Raw genomic sequence first — 15,650 nt, forward strand, 5'->3', positions numbered from 1 at the left:
GAACATGCAGGTTCATCTCATCGCCGTCGAAATCGGCGTTGTACGGCGTCGTGCAGGACAGGTTCAGGCGAAAGGTGTTGTAGTTCAGCACGCGGACGCGGTGCCCCATCATACTCATGCGGTGCAGCGTCGGCTGCCTGTTGAAGAGCACAACGTCGCCGTCGATGACGTGGCGCTCGACCACGTCGCCAACGTCGAGGTGGACGGCGTTGCGATCCTTCACGAGAGCCAGCTTCGTTACGTTGCCGTTCGGTCGGATGATGTAGTTGGCCGAAGGGTACGTGGTGCGCTGCACAAACTCCGTCAGACGCTTCTTGTTAATCACGTTCACCCGTTCCGGGAAGGTCAGCGTCATGGCGACGGAGAACGGTACGCCGACTTCATCGACGTCGATGTTTGGGTCGCCGGTGATGACCGTGCGGGCCGAAAAGTCTACGCGCTTGCCCATCAAGTTGCCGCGCAGCCGGCCGTACTTCCCCTTCAGCCGCTCCGTCAGTGACTTGAGCTTCTTGGTGTCGCCGACCTTGGCGGGCTTGTAGTAGGTGGAGGCATTGTTGAAGAAAGTGGCAACGTGCTCCTGCAGAAGTGCGCGCGAGCGGTCCACGGCGGCTTTGACGCCGGACTCCTTGTCCTTGCGTAGTTGAATGTTGCGCTTCACAATGGACATGATTTGGTGGGTGAGCTCATCATCCGACTTGGCCGGGCCGAAGGCGACGGCGGGGCGGACTTGCGGCGGGGGAATCGGCAGCACCGTGAGGATCAAGTCCCGTGGGTGGCAGAAGCGCGGGTCGAAGCCCATGATGAGGGCATCGCTGTCCGAGACGCGGTCCAGCACCTGCCGCGCGTTCTCGGCGTGCCACACGTAATCCTGCTCCTCCTGAGTAACCTTGATCTGCAGACCTGGGTAGATGCCAGCGAAGCGGCCGATGCGCGGCTGGCGGCCCTTGCCCTCACAGCCCTGAATGTCCTTGCTCCGCTTGCACACGCTGCCGCAGAGCTTGGCGACCATGCGCAGGCGGTTGAGGCCCTGCAGATGCGCGATCTTCTTCATCTCTGACGGGTCATTTGTGTCCATCAGCAGCGCGCCGCAGTACTTGCAGACGCACTTAAGCGCGATCAGCACGACGTCAAACACGTTGATGTTGAAGATCGGCTCGGCCAGCTCCACGTAGCCAAAGTGGCCGGGGCATTCCGGGTGCTTCAGCCCGCAGGTCTCGCAGCTGTACTCAAAGTCTGTCGTGCCCATGCGCAGGTCGTTGATGCCGCCCCGCACCGGCTGGCCGTGCTCGTAGGACTTGGCATGCTCGATGATGCACTTGGCATAGGCCTTGATCTGCGCCTCCTTGAACACCTCAAACTGAACCTCATGCACCTTCTGCAGTGGCATCTGCGAAGGCGGGAGAGGCGCACCACCCGACATCGTTATGAAGCTGTCCTGTTAAGGGGATAGGAGCGAAGCTGAAAACCCTTGAAAGGGAGAGTGAGGTAGAGAGCGGGCGGTTGAAAGCGCCAAGGCGAGCGAGCCTACAGGTATCCGCTGTCACTCCGAGGCCACCAAGCACTAAACACAGTCGCTCCGGCTATAAAAAAAAAGTTACTTGCAATGCACGTCCCTCTGAAACCGTTGCGACTGCCTCGCCCCTCCCCCCACGGCTGCTCAGCACGGCTCCGCAGAGGGCACAAGGGCAATGTCGCGTTTGTGGTTTGTGCTCTATCAGTGGTGCCGACGGAAAAGGCAAGCGGCGGGAGCGGTGTCTTCTGAAAAACAAAAAAGAGTCACGGAGATACGCGAGATGTGAGAAACACACACATACACCTGCAGCGGACGTAGAAGTGCAGGGCAGCGGTGAAGTGATGCGGGCGGGCGGGAGAGAAGGAGAGGGAGAATGGCGTTCGAGCATTTTTACACGTCAGCTCACTAGAGGGCTTGGACGTGTCACCTGCTCTGCTTTTCAATGTGGGTCGCTCTGCAAACGGTTTGTACCGCCACTGAGGCGAGCAAGCTACTCGCTGCAACGGGAGCCTCATCATCTCCCTTCGACATGAAATCTGCTTTTAATGCGCACCATTGTTTTGTATCTGTGATACGGCGCACAACCGTATAAGCAGATGGCAGGGCGCTCACACACGTCAGCACGCACACAGCACAACACATAGAAGTCCACATATAAAAGGGAGGGGGCAGTGTGAAGCGGAAGGCGGTGGCAGGAAACCAAGAAAGGAGCGCGGCCTACGGGATGCACTGCGCCTCGTCACTGCCGCTGCATCGCGCTCTTCCCTTTGAAGCACTAGCCGGAGATGCTCAGCTCACGCCGCGGCGGTGAAGTTGAGGTCGTCCAACGCCGGCAATGAAGACGCTGAAACCAACTGACACCAGCGCGTAGACGTAAGCTAGCGGCATTCGCCCGCTGCCGTAGAAACTAACCAGCTCGTTCGCGACGGAGGAGACGGTGGAGAGCGCCCCGCCGATGCCATTCCGGACAACGATGCACCACTCGCAGGAGAGGTGGTTGACCTCCATGTTGCACATGACGACAGCGAGCAGCACACCTAGAAGGTTGGCTGCTAGCGTGCCCAGTGGGAACTGAGCGGCGCAGGCCCTCTTGTTTAGGCAGACCGAGAGCACAAAGCGGGTGACCGCGCCGGCAGGGGCGAGCGCCACCACGCGAACGTCGTCGGCGGAGATGGCACGGATGCCGCCCTCGCTGATGTACACCAGCACAAGAACCGGCGATAGGACCGATGCAAGAACCACAAGGACAAGCACGACGGCATCAACGGCACGAAGCAGCGAGCAGTGCAATGGCCATGTCTCCCACGGAGAGCCAACGACATGCGCACAGCACCACCGCACGCCACGCCCGCAGTCACGGCCCCAGAGGAAGAAAACAAGGGGCATTGTGCCGCCAATGAGCAGGTGCTCAAAGGCATCTGCGACGGTGTTCTGAACCATCACCTTGACAATCCACGAGCTGAACGTCGTAAAGCTGCCGCAGAAGCCGACGCAGAGGGCGCGGTAGGTCAAGGGCAGCGCGGCCTCGGGTGGGAGGACGGTCACAGAGAAGCCCATCAAGAAGCTGCCCAGAATGTTGGGCCCGATGTAGTTGTACTTCGGAAAGAAGGGGCTCTTCTCAAAGCACTTCTGCAGCGCCACACGAGCCGCACTGCCGCCGAGCCCCGCCGCGGCTACGATCAAGCAAGAGACGAGAAGCAGAGCATAAGGAGGCCAGTTGCCTGTGTAGGGTGTGACCGCCGAGGGAGCCGGCGGCAGAGGAGACTGCGATGAGTAGCTAGCCTGCTCGTCTCGGCGTGCCGTGTCATTGTGCGCCTCGCCATCATGATGAGAGAAAACAGTCCCGTGTCCATCTGGCGCACCCGCGGGGGAGTGCGCAGCCGGCGGCACATCAGCTGGGAAAGCCTGCTTCACTGGCTTCACCGTATCGAGACGCGCCCCCTGTTGCCGCAGACTGCATCGGTTCATTCGAAGTAGGAATGATCAACGCCTCAGTGCCGGAGAGACGTGAGCGACAGTGTGTTGTGGGCAGGACATGAAAACACACTGTATGGTGGCTGCACAGCTACGGCCTGCAACGATGTGTGCAGAGACGTGGAAGCTCAAGGTGTTGGCGAGAAGGGGGAGGGGAGAGAGGCCCAACGTAAGGAAAGCAGGCAAGCACCGAGGCTGTATTCTCTGCATCCCTGAAAGGTCTGCATGTGCCCGGCCACGCGGCTTCTCTAAACCGGTGATGAAAGATGAGATGAGAGAGACAATCCGAGGAGTCAGCACAGCTCGAAAAAGACGGAGACAGTGAGGGAGTCGAAGTGTTATGCACGAGAGGAGCAGACGCATATCCAGGCCCAGAGAGCGGATACGTTCACAGATACTCCACGCAGCGGAGATCAAGCCACTGCATCAACAGCAAGGCAGCAAGATCCTCGTGCCTTCATGCGTGCACACGAATAGGGTGCCGACAACACTCTGCTTTCCTGTAAAGGCGGAAATAAGTTTCAGAGTTTGTGGTGGAAGACCAGCAACGATGACACAGCGCTACGAAAGCGTGAACACCAGAAACAAAAAACGTGCGACGAGCCCCAGCACAGACTGCCGCGCCCCACCTCCCTCCCCCAAAAAAAAGAGGTGCAGCCCACGGAAAAGTATCTCGCGCGCGTCAGAGCAGAAACTCCCGCTAAAGGTCACACAGACAGCAGAGAAGCCAGCACGAACCTTCGCTTTCCAGACATACAACATGACACAACGCGCACTACAACTACAACAACATGGCCAGTCGGTCACAGAAAACGCACACACGACAGCAACAACTGTAAACGCCCATGGAGCAGCGACGAGGAGAAAACAAACATGCATACAAAGAGAGAGAGAAGAGTGAAGCGCGCTTGTGATGATCCAACGTGCCTCCTCCGCCCTCTATTCTCCCCGCCAGAGAGAGAGAGCAGCAGCAGCACAGCAAAGACAAGGAGCAAGCTTACAGCATTCAAATTCGTGACGTACACCGTTCAACCGAAAGGGAAAGACTTGGGATGTCGGCCACTGTCTCTGAGTGTGCATATTGGAGGTTGTGCTGGGAGAAGGTGTGCAGCACGTCACCGGAAGGGGAAGGTGGAGGGGGAGGGGGAGGGCGACGTCTGCTGAATGCTGCGCCAACGGCGACAAACATGTGCTTGTCGTGGCCCCACTGGCAAATGCGGCGTTAAAGCAGAGAGCGCACATCCCATCACGTGCCAGAAATGTCCTTCATAGCCCCTTCCAAAAAAAGAGAAGCCCACCGGAGCGGTCGCAGGGCGACTGAGTGTCGCAGGGCGACTGAGTGTCGCAGTACTCTCGATGACAAGAACAGAGACGAGGCAGTGAGGGCGAGGGCACGTTCGAGCCGCGCACACATCAAAAAGAGAGAGAAAACAAGAAACACGCCCACCTACAGACACGTGCACGAGGTGCAGCGCAGGAGGAAAGGCCACCACGCAAGCGGCACGCACGCACACGCATACACGGAGAAAGAGAGGGGATGGTACAGAGCCCAAGCGAGAACAAAGCAAGAAAAGGAGCAGTGCGACGCAGGACCTGCACAACGGGCACGCCAACGGGGAGAGACACGTGCGCATCTGCCGCGGCGTGGTCGCATCGAGGGGACGTACGGTATGGGCAGGGGGTGCCGCCCCAAAGGAAGCTGCGCATCCGCGCCTGTGCATGGCAGCAAGACACCCATATCATGGGGAAAATCAGCACGAGGGCAAGGGATCGACAACCACGTGCAACAGCAAGAGCCTCAGCTTCACTAACCACAGAAAGAGAAGAGGCATAGCCTACCGCAAGAAACTGCGAAAAAAAAAAGCACAACTCGATCACCCCCCACACACCTGCATCCAGTCTTCTCCCTTCTCACTCGAAGTCGTCCACCTCGAAGAGCGGCACGAGCTGCTTTACGCTGCACATGAGGTTTTCATCGACGCACAGGAAGGCCCCGTAGTTGTTGAACTCGCCACAGTAGTTGGGAGCCGAGAAAACGGTCAGGAGTTTTCGCTTCGCGAAGAACTTGTAGCCCTCTTCGGCGACCTGGTGCGCACGGCAGATCAGGTCCAGGTCCAGCGCCTGAGTGATGTTCTCCACCACGTTCTCCCCAAAGGTCCATGAAACGCCGCGGTCGTTCTCGCCAAAGCCGATGATCGGGTCATCGGCGGGGTCCGACCAGAGCAGGTCGCAGATGAGACCGCTATCCGGCACGTCAGATGGCCGCAGAATGCGACGGATTTGATCTAGGTTGTGCAGCTCCGGACTAAGGCCGCCGTGCATGCACAGAATGCGTCCGTCGATGAGACCGGCCACCGGCATGCAGTTGAAGGTGTCAGTAAAGAGTTTCCAGAGCTTTACGCTGTAGCGGCGCTTGCACTCGTCGAAGAAGCCGTAGATGCGATTGATGCTGCTGCTCTCATGGTTGCCACGGAGAAGGAAAAAGTTGTTGGGGAAGTTCAGCTTGTAGGCGAGCAGCAGACAAACGGTTTCTAGCGACTGCTCGCCACGGTCAACGTAGTCGCCGAGGAAGATGTAGTTACTATCCGGCGGGTAGCCGCCAAGTTCGAAGAGGCGCAGCAGGTCGTGATATTGTCCGTGCACATCACCGCACACGTTCACCGGGGCCTCTATCTCGATCAGCATCGGCTGCGACATGAATAACTTTCGCGACTCCATCACGAGGTACACCACCTCTTCCTCCGTCATCTCCCCCGTCGCGAACTCCCGCGGGTCGGAGATGCTGCTACTGCTGCGGCCTCGAGTGTGGCCGGTGCGATTGGCCGAATCTGCCTTGGGTGCCCCAGCCGCAGCCGCAGCTGCCGTCTCTGCCTGGAAGGCCTTCAGCCGCGACTGCCTTGCAAAAGACGAGAGAGGGCTATTTGCATCTCGTTTCGGCGCGGCCGTGTTGTGGGCCGGGTTCAGCAGCAGCTTGCCGATAATGACCTCTACCTTCGAAAGCCCAACCATTGTCTCGCAGCTCGACTAGAATTATGGCACCTACAGGCTGCTCAGTGTTGCACGTGCACGAGTGCGACAATTCGCGGATCGCCACCAGCACTTTACCAAGAGAGAAAAAAAATGAGGCGTCGGCGATTAATAGCCACTTAACAAGGCTGACGGGGCAGATGCATGAACCGGGTGAGTGCGCATGCAGCGTTGACGGCAGAGTACAGCATGGCGAAGCAGCCGAGCAGAAAGAAGGCAGCGTAAAAGAGGGTGTTGATGGTCGTCAGCAGAAGAGTGCGCAAGGGAAGGAAAAGGGGTGGGGGCACAGGAAGGGGCGCATGCTTAGTCGCGTCGATTTTTGGCATCCTCCTCCTCTCCTCAGCGACGTGAGCAGGAAAGTGCTACGGCAACGTACATCATTTGTTCGCCCCTATATATATATATAGATATGTGCGTGTGTGTATGTGCGAGACAGCCATGCAAAGGTGTGGCGGAGTTTGTGCTTCGTCGGCAAATTTGGCACGGTGCCCGCTCACCGCCGTGCACCAGTATCGCCCCTCCTCCTTCGCCACCCTGCTTCACTGAGCACCCGTAAACCAAATATCCGTCCACATCCAACAATGTGGCGGGAGACGAGACGCAGAGAAAGGAGAAGGCATCATACGTAATCCGCTGTGAAAGGACCGCCACGGAGGGAGCGGCATATCACGGCCTGCGCCACAGCAGGCGCCTCTCTCCCTCTCTCTCTTTTCTTTTCAGCACCCTTCTCTTCCCTCCGCATCGCTGCCCTTTGCCGCGCGTTGTTCGCTCCCTCCAGTGATTTCAAGGGGCGCGCGCGCACACGGAGGGGTGCCTGCGTTGCACAGAGATTTCTGTTGCCCCAAAGGCAGAGGACGCACACAACGATCACGCTCTCCCTTTCCTCATTTGGCGCTACGCCCTGTCGGCAGGGGTCCAGTCCTTTATGGAGATGCCTTCCACCACGTTTGAGCACCGGGCACCGCGACCGACCAGCATCGCCGCGCATTCTATCACCCCTGACACCAGTGACGGGTAGGCGGGGTTGTGCTTGAGCATCGTGTACACGGACTCGTTTTTGAGAATCGGCAGCGAGGCCACCTCCACGACGGAGCCGGCATGCGGCCCCACGGCACGCACACCCAACACTCGCTTCTCGCGGTCATTCGTCACGATCATCTTCACAAACCCGTCCTTCGCTCCCATCACGATGGAGCGGGTGAGGTGCTTGTACTCAAGCCTCGCCACAATGTAGCCGATGCCCCTCGCACGGCACTGCTTCTCGCTTAGGCCAATGCTTGCGACCTCATCCTCCAGGAACATGTCGGTCGCAATGTTCGTGAGGGCGTTGTTGCTCACAGCCAGCTTGGGGGAGCAGCCAAACATGGTGTCAACAACTGCTTGGCCTGCCGTTTGGGCGGTGTTTACCGTTTTCTGCCTCCCTGTAGCGTCTCCAATGCAGTAGATGTGCTTGTACGGCTTGCAGCGGCCGTACTCGTCGCAGTCGAGCTGCCCATTCTCAACCCGCATCTTCGTGTTCTCCAGACCCAGCGCCCCAACGTTGGGCTGGCGTCCCACCGCCACCATAGCGCGCTCGGCGTGGTAGGTCTCGATGTCTCCACTGAAGATGTCGCGCAACGAGTACCGGCAGTCCTCCTCGCCAGCCTCCAGGTCAAAGAGTCGGCAGCCCTGATGAATGACGACGCCACGACGGATGAGGTGACGCTGCACATAGGACGCGACGTCCTCGTCCTCTTTCGGCAGAATACGCGGGGCCTTGTCTACCAAGCGGACCTTGGTGCGTCCCAGCTTGGCGAACATGGACGCCACCTCGCACCCCATCGCCCCGGCGCCGATCACCACCATACTCGCCGGTATCGGCAGCTGAAAGACGTCAGTGGAGTTCAGGATGCGGTTATGGTCGCACTTGGCAAAGGCGTGGCTGCGCGGGATTGCGCCGGTCGCGATGACGACGTTGTCGGCTTGAAGAGAGCGATACTCGCCAGTGCCCTCCGTGTGGATGTCGATTTCGTTCGGATTGGCGAATGTTGCCTTACCTTCAATCAGCTGCACCCCCGATGCCTCCAAGAATGCGCGATACTCGCGTTCCTTCTCCGCACACGTCTTCTTCAGCAGCTGCGTGATGCGCTCGCTGGGGATGCTGTCGACAATGCTCTGCATCTCATCCGGGTTCACCAAGTCCCGCGCAAACTCCGGGCCCGTCAGGGAGGCCGCGAAGTGGGCAATTTCATACATCATTTTAGACGGCACAGTGCCGCCCCACAAGTCCGCGCCACCTATCCGGCCGCCCTCGACGATGCAGACCGATTTGCCGTAGCCGATGGCACGCATGGCAGCCGCGATGCCGCCGGGGCCGCCTCCGATGATGCAGAGGTCCACCCGAGGAAAGGCACCAGCGCTGCGGAGCACCGGGAACGGCACATTACGCTGAACAGAAGAGCGGAACAACATCTTCACTGCTGCGGGAACCGGAGAAAAAGGCAAGGATGGCGCGAAGGCCGCGGAGGCGCAGCGAGGCGGACAAGACGAGGACGGTAGCTCGTAACAGTAAGGATCGAAGGCGGATTGGCCGGCTCTGCTCCTTCCCCGCCGCGGTGAGTCGCTTGGCGAACAAAGGCAGAGCGAGTCCAAGAGCAACGGTGGCGCCAGCTGTGTGTTTGGGCTGAGATGGAGAAAGGGAAAGAGTGCGGTCAGTTCTAAAGGAGCGCTGGCGAGGCTTCTGAAGTCTCCATGGGCGTTTTCGCCTCGACCTGGCCATTCTGTGCCATAGAGCATGAGGTCCCCTCCACGCTACGGGCGGCCCAGTCACCAGGTCCCGTCGCGTGCTGCAGTGCCGTAGTAGACACATGCGGTACAGCAATGCGCGGGTTCGGTCATTGGAGAGCATGGCCTCTGACTCGAGCGCTACCCACCCACGCATTGCTTCACCGGCGGCGCCGTACTGCATCCCTCCGGGTGGCGCGCAGGCACCCTAGCCAGGGGGGGGGGCCGTGCGAGGGGTTGCGCGAGATACGCTCGGGTCGTCTTGACACTTTGCCTAATTGTACGGATACTACAAGCATGTTCGAGGCCGCAGATATGGTCCGACGCAACGCCATCCACAACCCGGGCGCCGACATCAGCAGCGATGAGCAGATCGTACCTTCCCTCGGCGCCGCAGGTGCTTGGGCTTGTCACTACACGAAGTTGTCCGGCATTTTGGCAGCGTTATAGAGGAAGGCTGCTTGACCTCCCCTCACAGAAAGAGGGGGGAGGGATACTGAGCCCTGAGACACCACGTGCTGAGAGGTGTGTGTCCTCTCGCCATCGGGGTGCACAGAGACACAGAAAGAGTGATGATCGCACCAAAGAGGGAAGGCGAGAAGAGAGGAGGAGGTGAGGCGACGAGGGCTGCACGTAAGCGTTCGTGAGTCAGTGGAAGTCTAACGACATCGTGGAGAGCGCAAGGCGTGAGGAGCTACTGGTGGAACGATTAGGCTCGCTAGAGCACGGTGTTCGTGAGGTGTGGAAACGTGTGCGTCTGCATCGATGAATGGCTGCTGCATGCCTTGTCGGCCATGAGTTGCGCGTATGCAATCAAAGGAGGGGCGAAGAAGAGGTGCAGAAAAGAACACAAGTGCAGTTCAGCGGGTCAAACGGTGTGCCGGTGAGGGAGGGGAGGAGAGGGGAGGGGGGCGCCTCCTTGAATCGCCACACAACGCGCGCCGAGCGCTCGCACGCCGCCGTTCGTGCATAGAGGCGTCGACAATCCTGAAAGCGTCTCCTGCCACGTGTCTGCCTACCCATAAAAAGAGAGCGTTTCGGAATGCAGCCGGTAATTCCGCATGCACGTGTCGTCGCTCGCGTTTCGTTCCGATCGATTCAGCGAAGAGGGGGTAGAGGGCGGGCATACACCGCGCAATATACACATGCACACAGAGCAGGCGCCTCCTCCCCCCAAGGGCACACATGCAGAAGCGAGAACTTTCGATTGCAAAACAACAACAGAAGCCGAGCTGAGGCGCGGCGGGTGGCTCTGCAGCAGCGTAGACGCGCATGCAATCCGACCTGCCGTATAGAAAGGCTTGATGAGGAGGGGAGGACCGCAAGAGACGTGTCAAGGCATGTATAGCCCTTGCGCGTGCATTTACCTCTCACCAGCAACACGCATACCTTACGGCGGCTAGTCCCCGCTCCACTGGCTCTCAAGGCAGCCTCTTCACTGACCTAAGAAGGCGCCGGGGTTGTGGTTCCCGGAAGGAGCACCGCTGTCGGTGTGGCGCGTCGCACCGCTGGTAGCCTCCGCCAAAGCGGGTGATGCCCGGCAGCGCTGCGCTGGCGACTCGCCCAGCCTCTTTGCCTGGGACTGCTCTAGCCGGAAGCCGCCGCCTTTCCCTTGTAAGCCACCCCCCTGCTCATGTCAGGTGGCGCCCACTTCGTCAGCTTGACACCACGCGCCGGATCGGCATGTAGCTGGGCTGGGAGGTCTAGGATGGACCGCAGACACTCTTGGAAGGCCTGCGAGACGGCTGGATACGCGGTCAGGCGCCCCGCAAGGTCGAACACGCTCTGGCCATTTTGAATGGCCAGTGCACCAATATCCACGAGTGTGCTCGCGTTCATGCCCAATGCCCGCACGCCGAGGATGCGCCGCTCCGGGTCGTCGGCACAGATGATTTTCACGAAACCCTTCGTGTTGGCAGCAGCCACGGCACGGCTGACGACCTCGTAGCTGTACCGCGCAGCAATGTAGGCAATGCCCTTCTCCCGGCATTGCGACTCGTTGTACCCGACAGAGGCGACGGCACGGGTCAGGAAGGCAACGCTGGACATGGTCTCCGTCAAGTTCGGCACCACCTTTGGCTCCGTGCCGTAGATGTAGTCCACGGCGAGCTTCGCCTGGGCCTCGCCCATGCTGACGAGCTGCATGTGCGTAGCGGCGTCGCCAACGGCGAAGATGTGTGGCGTGCCAACGCACTGGCCAAACTCGTTCACGTGCAGCTGGCTGCCACGTGTCTTGAGAGTGGTATTCTCGATACCGAGGCGGGAGTAGTCCGGCACGCGGCCGATCGAGATGAGGGCGCGCTCCACCTGGAATGTTGTCAGTTTCCGCGTCGTGCGATCCATCAAAGTGTACTGCACGCCAGACTGCGGCGCGGGGTCGGCCGGGTGCCGCGCCTTCGCCTCCTCCTCCGTCTCCTCCCACGGCTGCATATCATAGAGGTCGGAGTTGTGGTGGACCACGATGCCGGCGCGGTCCATTCCACTCTCGATCACGCGAACAATGTCGGGGTCCTCCCGTGGCAGGATGTGCGGCGCCTTGTCGATGATGGAGACTTTCGTTTTGCCGAGGCGGCCGATGATACTGGCAAACTCGCAGCCGATCACGCCAGCGCCCACGATCACCAAGCTCTTCGGCAGTGGGGCTCGCATGATGTGGTCAGAGGTCATCACCAGCCGCCCGTCTGTTGCCACGTAAGGGTGCTTCCGTGGCTTCGACCCGGTGGCGACGATGAAATAGTCCGCCGTGATGCTGCGGAACTCCTTCGTCCGCTTGTTATGGCACTGGATCTCGTGGTTGCTGTTAAAGGTCGCTCTGCCAAACACGAGTTCTACGTTCGGCGAGGCTTTGAGTGCGACCTGGATCTGCTCCTCGCGGATGCGACTCACTCGTTCCATTGACTGCCGCATCTTGACCTCGTCGATCTCGAGGTAGCGATCTAGGCTCTCGCCGTAGAGGCGCATGGCTGCATCGCCGCGCATCTTGGCCATGATAGACGAGCACTCCCACATGGTCTTCGACTGCAACGCGCCGTCCCACAAGTCGTTGCCTCCAAGCCGCGCCTTCTCCACGATGCAGACGCGCTTGTTGTAATCGGCGGCCCGCAGTGCCGCCGCAATGCCGGCAGGGCCACCGCCGATGACACACACATCGAAGTGCGCCTTGTCCCGCGACGCAGCGGCCAATTCGCGAGGGCGGGCGAGAACGTACAGTGTACGGCGCAGCATTACGACAGACGGAGAGCGGACTACTGCGGAGGGGGGTGTGAGGGGGAGGGGGGCAGAAACGGGAGAAGAACATGGAGAGCGAGAGGAAGCCAAGGCGGTCACACGCGGGCGAAGAGAAAGGGAAGCAAGAGACAAGCAAGACGAGGACACTTTGGGTGTTTCGGGGAGGTGAACCCTAAATACAGGGGCGGTCGCAGTCCGCCGTGGCTGAGAGGGGCGGCTTCGGCGCACACCATGGAGAGCTTGGCGTGCTCGTCTTTTGCGTCCCTGCGGAGGGCATGTGTCGACGCCTTGGTGTACAGAGTGCGTGGTGCGGTGCGTGGTGGAATAGCCCAGAACACGAGAGGACGGAGGAGGTGACGATGCGTGCGTGAGCACCTGCACTAGCGTGACTCCGCCGAACCGGAGGAGAAGAGCGACGAGCATCCGTATAAACGTTGGCCTTCCTGTGGTTTGTGAGATGCAGAGGAGACGCGCGACGGGGTCGCAAAGTGCAGCAAGGGGCGATGGCGTGAGTAGAGGTGTTGTGGAAACACGACTCTAGCGCGGCCAAGTCACGCCCGGCCACTGAAGGTGAGAATCGATGCTCTCATGTGATTCCTGTGGCTGCCGGAAAACACAACAACAACAACCCTCCTTCGGACTCTGCAAACGACGTGCTCTCGTACACAGGCTTCAACGTGCAGCTGCGGAGATGGAGAATTAGTGGGCAGTACGTCGATGTAGATCAGCTGTTGGTCTTCTCTAGTGCGCATGGCAGCGATCCGAAGGGGATCCCACGAGCACGTCCGTCATACGCACGCACACGAGCACATTCTACGCACAAGCCCCCCCCACCACCACCACTACAAGAGGTGCACTACAACAGGGCGAACACCGAACAGCATCGATAGAGAGAGGGGGAGGGAAAACGCCAAGGTAGAGAAAGCCCATCAGCACCAGACAACACCACACACGCACATCACAAAGTGCGAGAGCGGAGCCAAACGGGAGTGGGGAGGGGCCACACCCACGGGTAGGCATGCGCACACGTCGTCCCACATGCAAACACGGAGAAAGGGAGCGGAAAGGCTTACGCAGTCTCCGCCTGAGAATAGGCAACAGACACAGCAAGGAGAGCAGCGCTGCGTGAGGCGTACGAGCGAGAGCGGGAGTGAACATCAGCAGCAAGCGCTGTACCCTAGAGGTACGCAGAACAACAGAAGAGGACAGCGACACACACACGCACACACAACATGCACACAAGCATGTCGGTTCTTCCGTGAATCGATAGGGAGAAGAGTAGAGGGAGGGGGAGGGGTACTTGCTCTGCAGCATGCGAGTGCATGTAACACAAAAAGCGAATGAAAAACGATTTGCGGGTGGCCGCACCTGCGAAGACACGTCCACACAAAGAGGAGTCATAGGTCAACGTGACGGACCATAGAGGTCATGGCCCATCTTGCGCATGACGCTCACGAGACGCGTAATTAGTGAGCGCGCAAAACCGCTGCCGTATCACGAGGGACTCTCGCCCTTATGCCGCTCCGCGAGCTCTGTCGCGTGAGATGATCAACTCATTCACGCGTGGGGATGGGTAGAGGACCAGAAGCGCAGGCAAGCGTGCGGACGGGCACCAAGCTGGTGGGGTGCTGCACACGCGAATCCGCTCCACCAAAAGAAACCAGTTCCTCTGGGAGACAGGCAACCGTAAACAGCGACACCTTGCTTTTTCATCAGACAGCATCACCACCAGGCCGAGTTCGCACACAGAAAGCGGCACACAGAATGTTCCCAGACTCATCAACGCTGCTGCGCACTAAAAATACAATGACGGACGCCGAAGCCGCAAGCAGCCCTCTGAACAACGGAAAAGTGGGCACTGCGAAGACATGGAAGGGCGAAAGAGAGGACGCTCACTGTCCATAGGAGGAGTCCGTAATTCTTACCTCAGGGTTGCAACACGAATAGAGGTCGACGCACAAATGCCTGTGTCGCGCACGTAACGTTTTGCGCAGAGCACGATACGACAGCGGCGTACTTCACATTCTTAGTGTGTGGGCGCCCCCTCCCCGCCTCTCCTTTTCCTTCATTCAGATGAAGAAAAGCTAAGAGTGCGTTGCGGCCGTCTGCTCGCACGGTCGGTGCGGAGACATCGAGACCCCCGAAAAAGAGACACAGAGCAGAGGCAAGACTCAGCCTTGTACCGAGCACACATGCAGCGAGTGCAGTGAGAATGCCAACGACAAAAAGTAAAAACGAAATGCACACAAACAAGCACACATACACGTATAAGCATACGCATACATACACCACACGCATACGTACAATCCTCGCGCGAGCACGCACCGCCACTACGCCTGAAGCGAGGTAGCCGAGCCTCGAGCTGCACATGGGAAGAGGACGGCAAACGAGAAAGAAAAGCAACGAAATGAAAGAAGCACAGCAGACAGAAACACGGACGCGGGCAGCGGGCAGATCAGCACAACACGCGCGGTGGACAACACAAAGCAGCACTCGATGGTGATATTCGAGGAACCAAGAGAGGGAGAAGAAAGGGTGTGAGGCGGCACCCCAACGCGCATCCACCACAAGGCTCGGCAAGAGACAAAAAACGGAGCCGTTGCGCGCACGGGAGATGGACCCACAACACAAGGCAAAAAACGTTGAGGCGGATTGAGAGCGGCACACCCAAGAAGAGAAAGCGAGAGAGCCACACACGCGTGCAACGGCACACATCGACATCGCAGCCCATATGTGAACGCATAACGCACATATACCGAGAAAGCACCTATACAACAGGGAGAAACACGAGGCACACGAGCACCAACGGATGGGTCAACCGATTATGTTAATCCAAGTGTCATTAAAAAAACGAACAAGTCATCGAATCGGCGCACATGCAAGCACAGCACATCGGTCTCTGTCGAGCTGCGGCATGCATACTGATCAAAGGCGGAACCGGTGGCGTCTGTCGTGCGGGTGATCAGGGGGTGGTCCAGGTGCGCGCCGGATGAGCGCAGAGAGGAGGTTGGCCGGCCCCAGGCCAGGGCACTCTGAGACCCTGCACACCCCCTGTCTGTGTGCCAGGCCTCTCTTTCAGTCGACTCAAGCAGCGGCATGCCGTAATACGGTGTGGAGACTCTCCACATGGGAGCCCGGAGGACTC

At 59.2% G+C, this 15,650-nt stretch overlaps 5 protein-coding genes across 5 annotated transcripts in view; all 5 read right to left on the reverse strand.

Annotated features, from left to right (window-relative positions):
- Positions 1 to 1,420, reverse strand: part of LDBPK_312680 (RNA polymerase ii largest subunit) — a gene marked incomplete at both ends in the record, with an annotated part of 4,989 nt that extends 3,569 nt beyond the window's left edge. Inside the window, one exon of the mRNA XM_003863307.1 lies at positions 1 to 1,420. This exon is cut by the window's left edge and continues 3,569 nt beyond it. Within this exon, the coding sequence (XP_003863355.1) occupies positions 1 to 1,420 (1,420 nt within the window).
- An 882-nt stretch (positions 1,421 to 2,302) lies between these two features.
- On the reverse strand, positions 2,303 to 3,481 carry LDBPK_312690 (hypothetical protein, conserved; the record flags this gene model as incomplete). Its single annotated transcript, XM_003863308.1, has 1 exon — positions 2,303 to 3,481. One exon carries the CDS (start codon positions 3,479 to 3,481, stop codon positions 2,303 to 2,305), a length of 1,179 nt encoding a protein of 392 aa, XP_003863356.1.
- Positions 3,482 to 5,398: 1,917 nt separating this feature from the next.
- LDBPK_312700 (serine/threonine protein phosphatase pp1(5.9), putative) lies at positions 5,399 to 6,496 on the reverse strand (the record flags this gene model as incomplete). The annotated part of the gene is made up of 1 exon (XM_003863309.1): positions 5,399 to 6,496. One exon carries the CDS (start codon positions 6,494 to 6,496, stop codon positions 5,399 to 5,401), a length of 1,098 nt encoding a protein of 365 aa, XP_003863357.1.
- Positions 6,497 to 7,408: 912 nt separating this feature from the next.
- LDBPK_312710 (2-oxoglutarate dehydrogenase, e3 component, lipoamidedehydrogenase-like protein) lies at positions 7,409 to 8,845 on the reverse strand (the record flags this gene model as incomplete). Its single annotated transcript, XM_003863310.1, has 1 exon — positions 7,409 to 8,845. One exon carries the CDS (start codon positions 8,843 to 8,845, stop codon positions 7,409 to 7,411), a length of 1,437 nt encoding a protein of 478 aa, XP_003863358.1.
- Positions 8,846 to 10,864: 2,019 nt separating this feature from the next.
- On the reverse strand, positions 10,865 to 12,502 carry LDBPK_312720 (acetoin dehydrogenase e3 component-like protein; the record flags this gene model as incomplete). The annotated part of the gene is made up of 1 exon (XM_003863311.1): positions 10,865 to 12,502. The coding sequence occupies one exon, from the start codon at positions 12,500 to 12,502 to the stop codon at positions 10,865 to 10,867; it is 1,638 nt and encodes a 545-aa protein (XP_003863359.1).
- Between the last annotated feature and the right edge of the window lie 3,148 nt (positions 12,503 to 15,650).

The sequence above is a fragment of the Leishmania donovani genome, chromosome 31 (genome assembly GCF_000227135.1).
Source record: "Leishmania donovani BPK282A1 complete genome, chromosome 31".
Classification (NCBI taxonomy): Eukaryota; Euglenozoa; class Kinetoplastea; order Trypanosomatida; family Trypanosomatidae; genus Leishmania; species Leishmania donovani.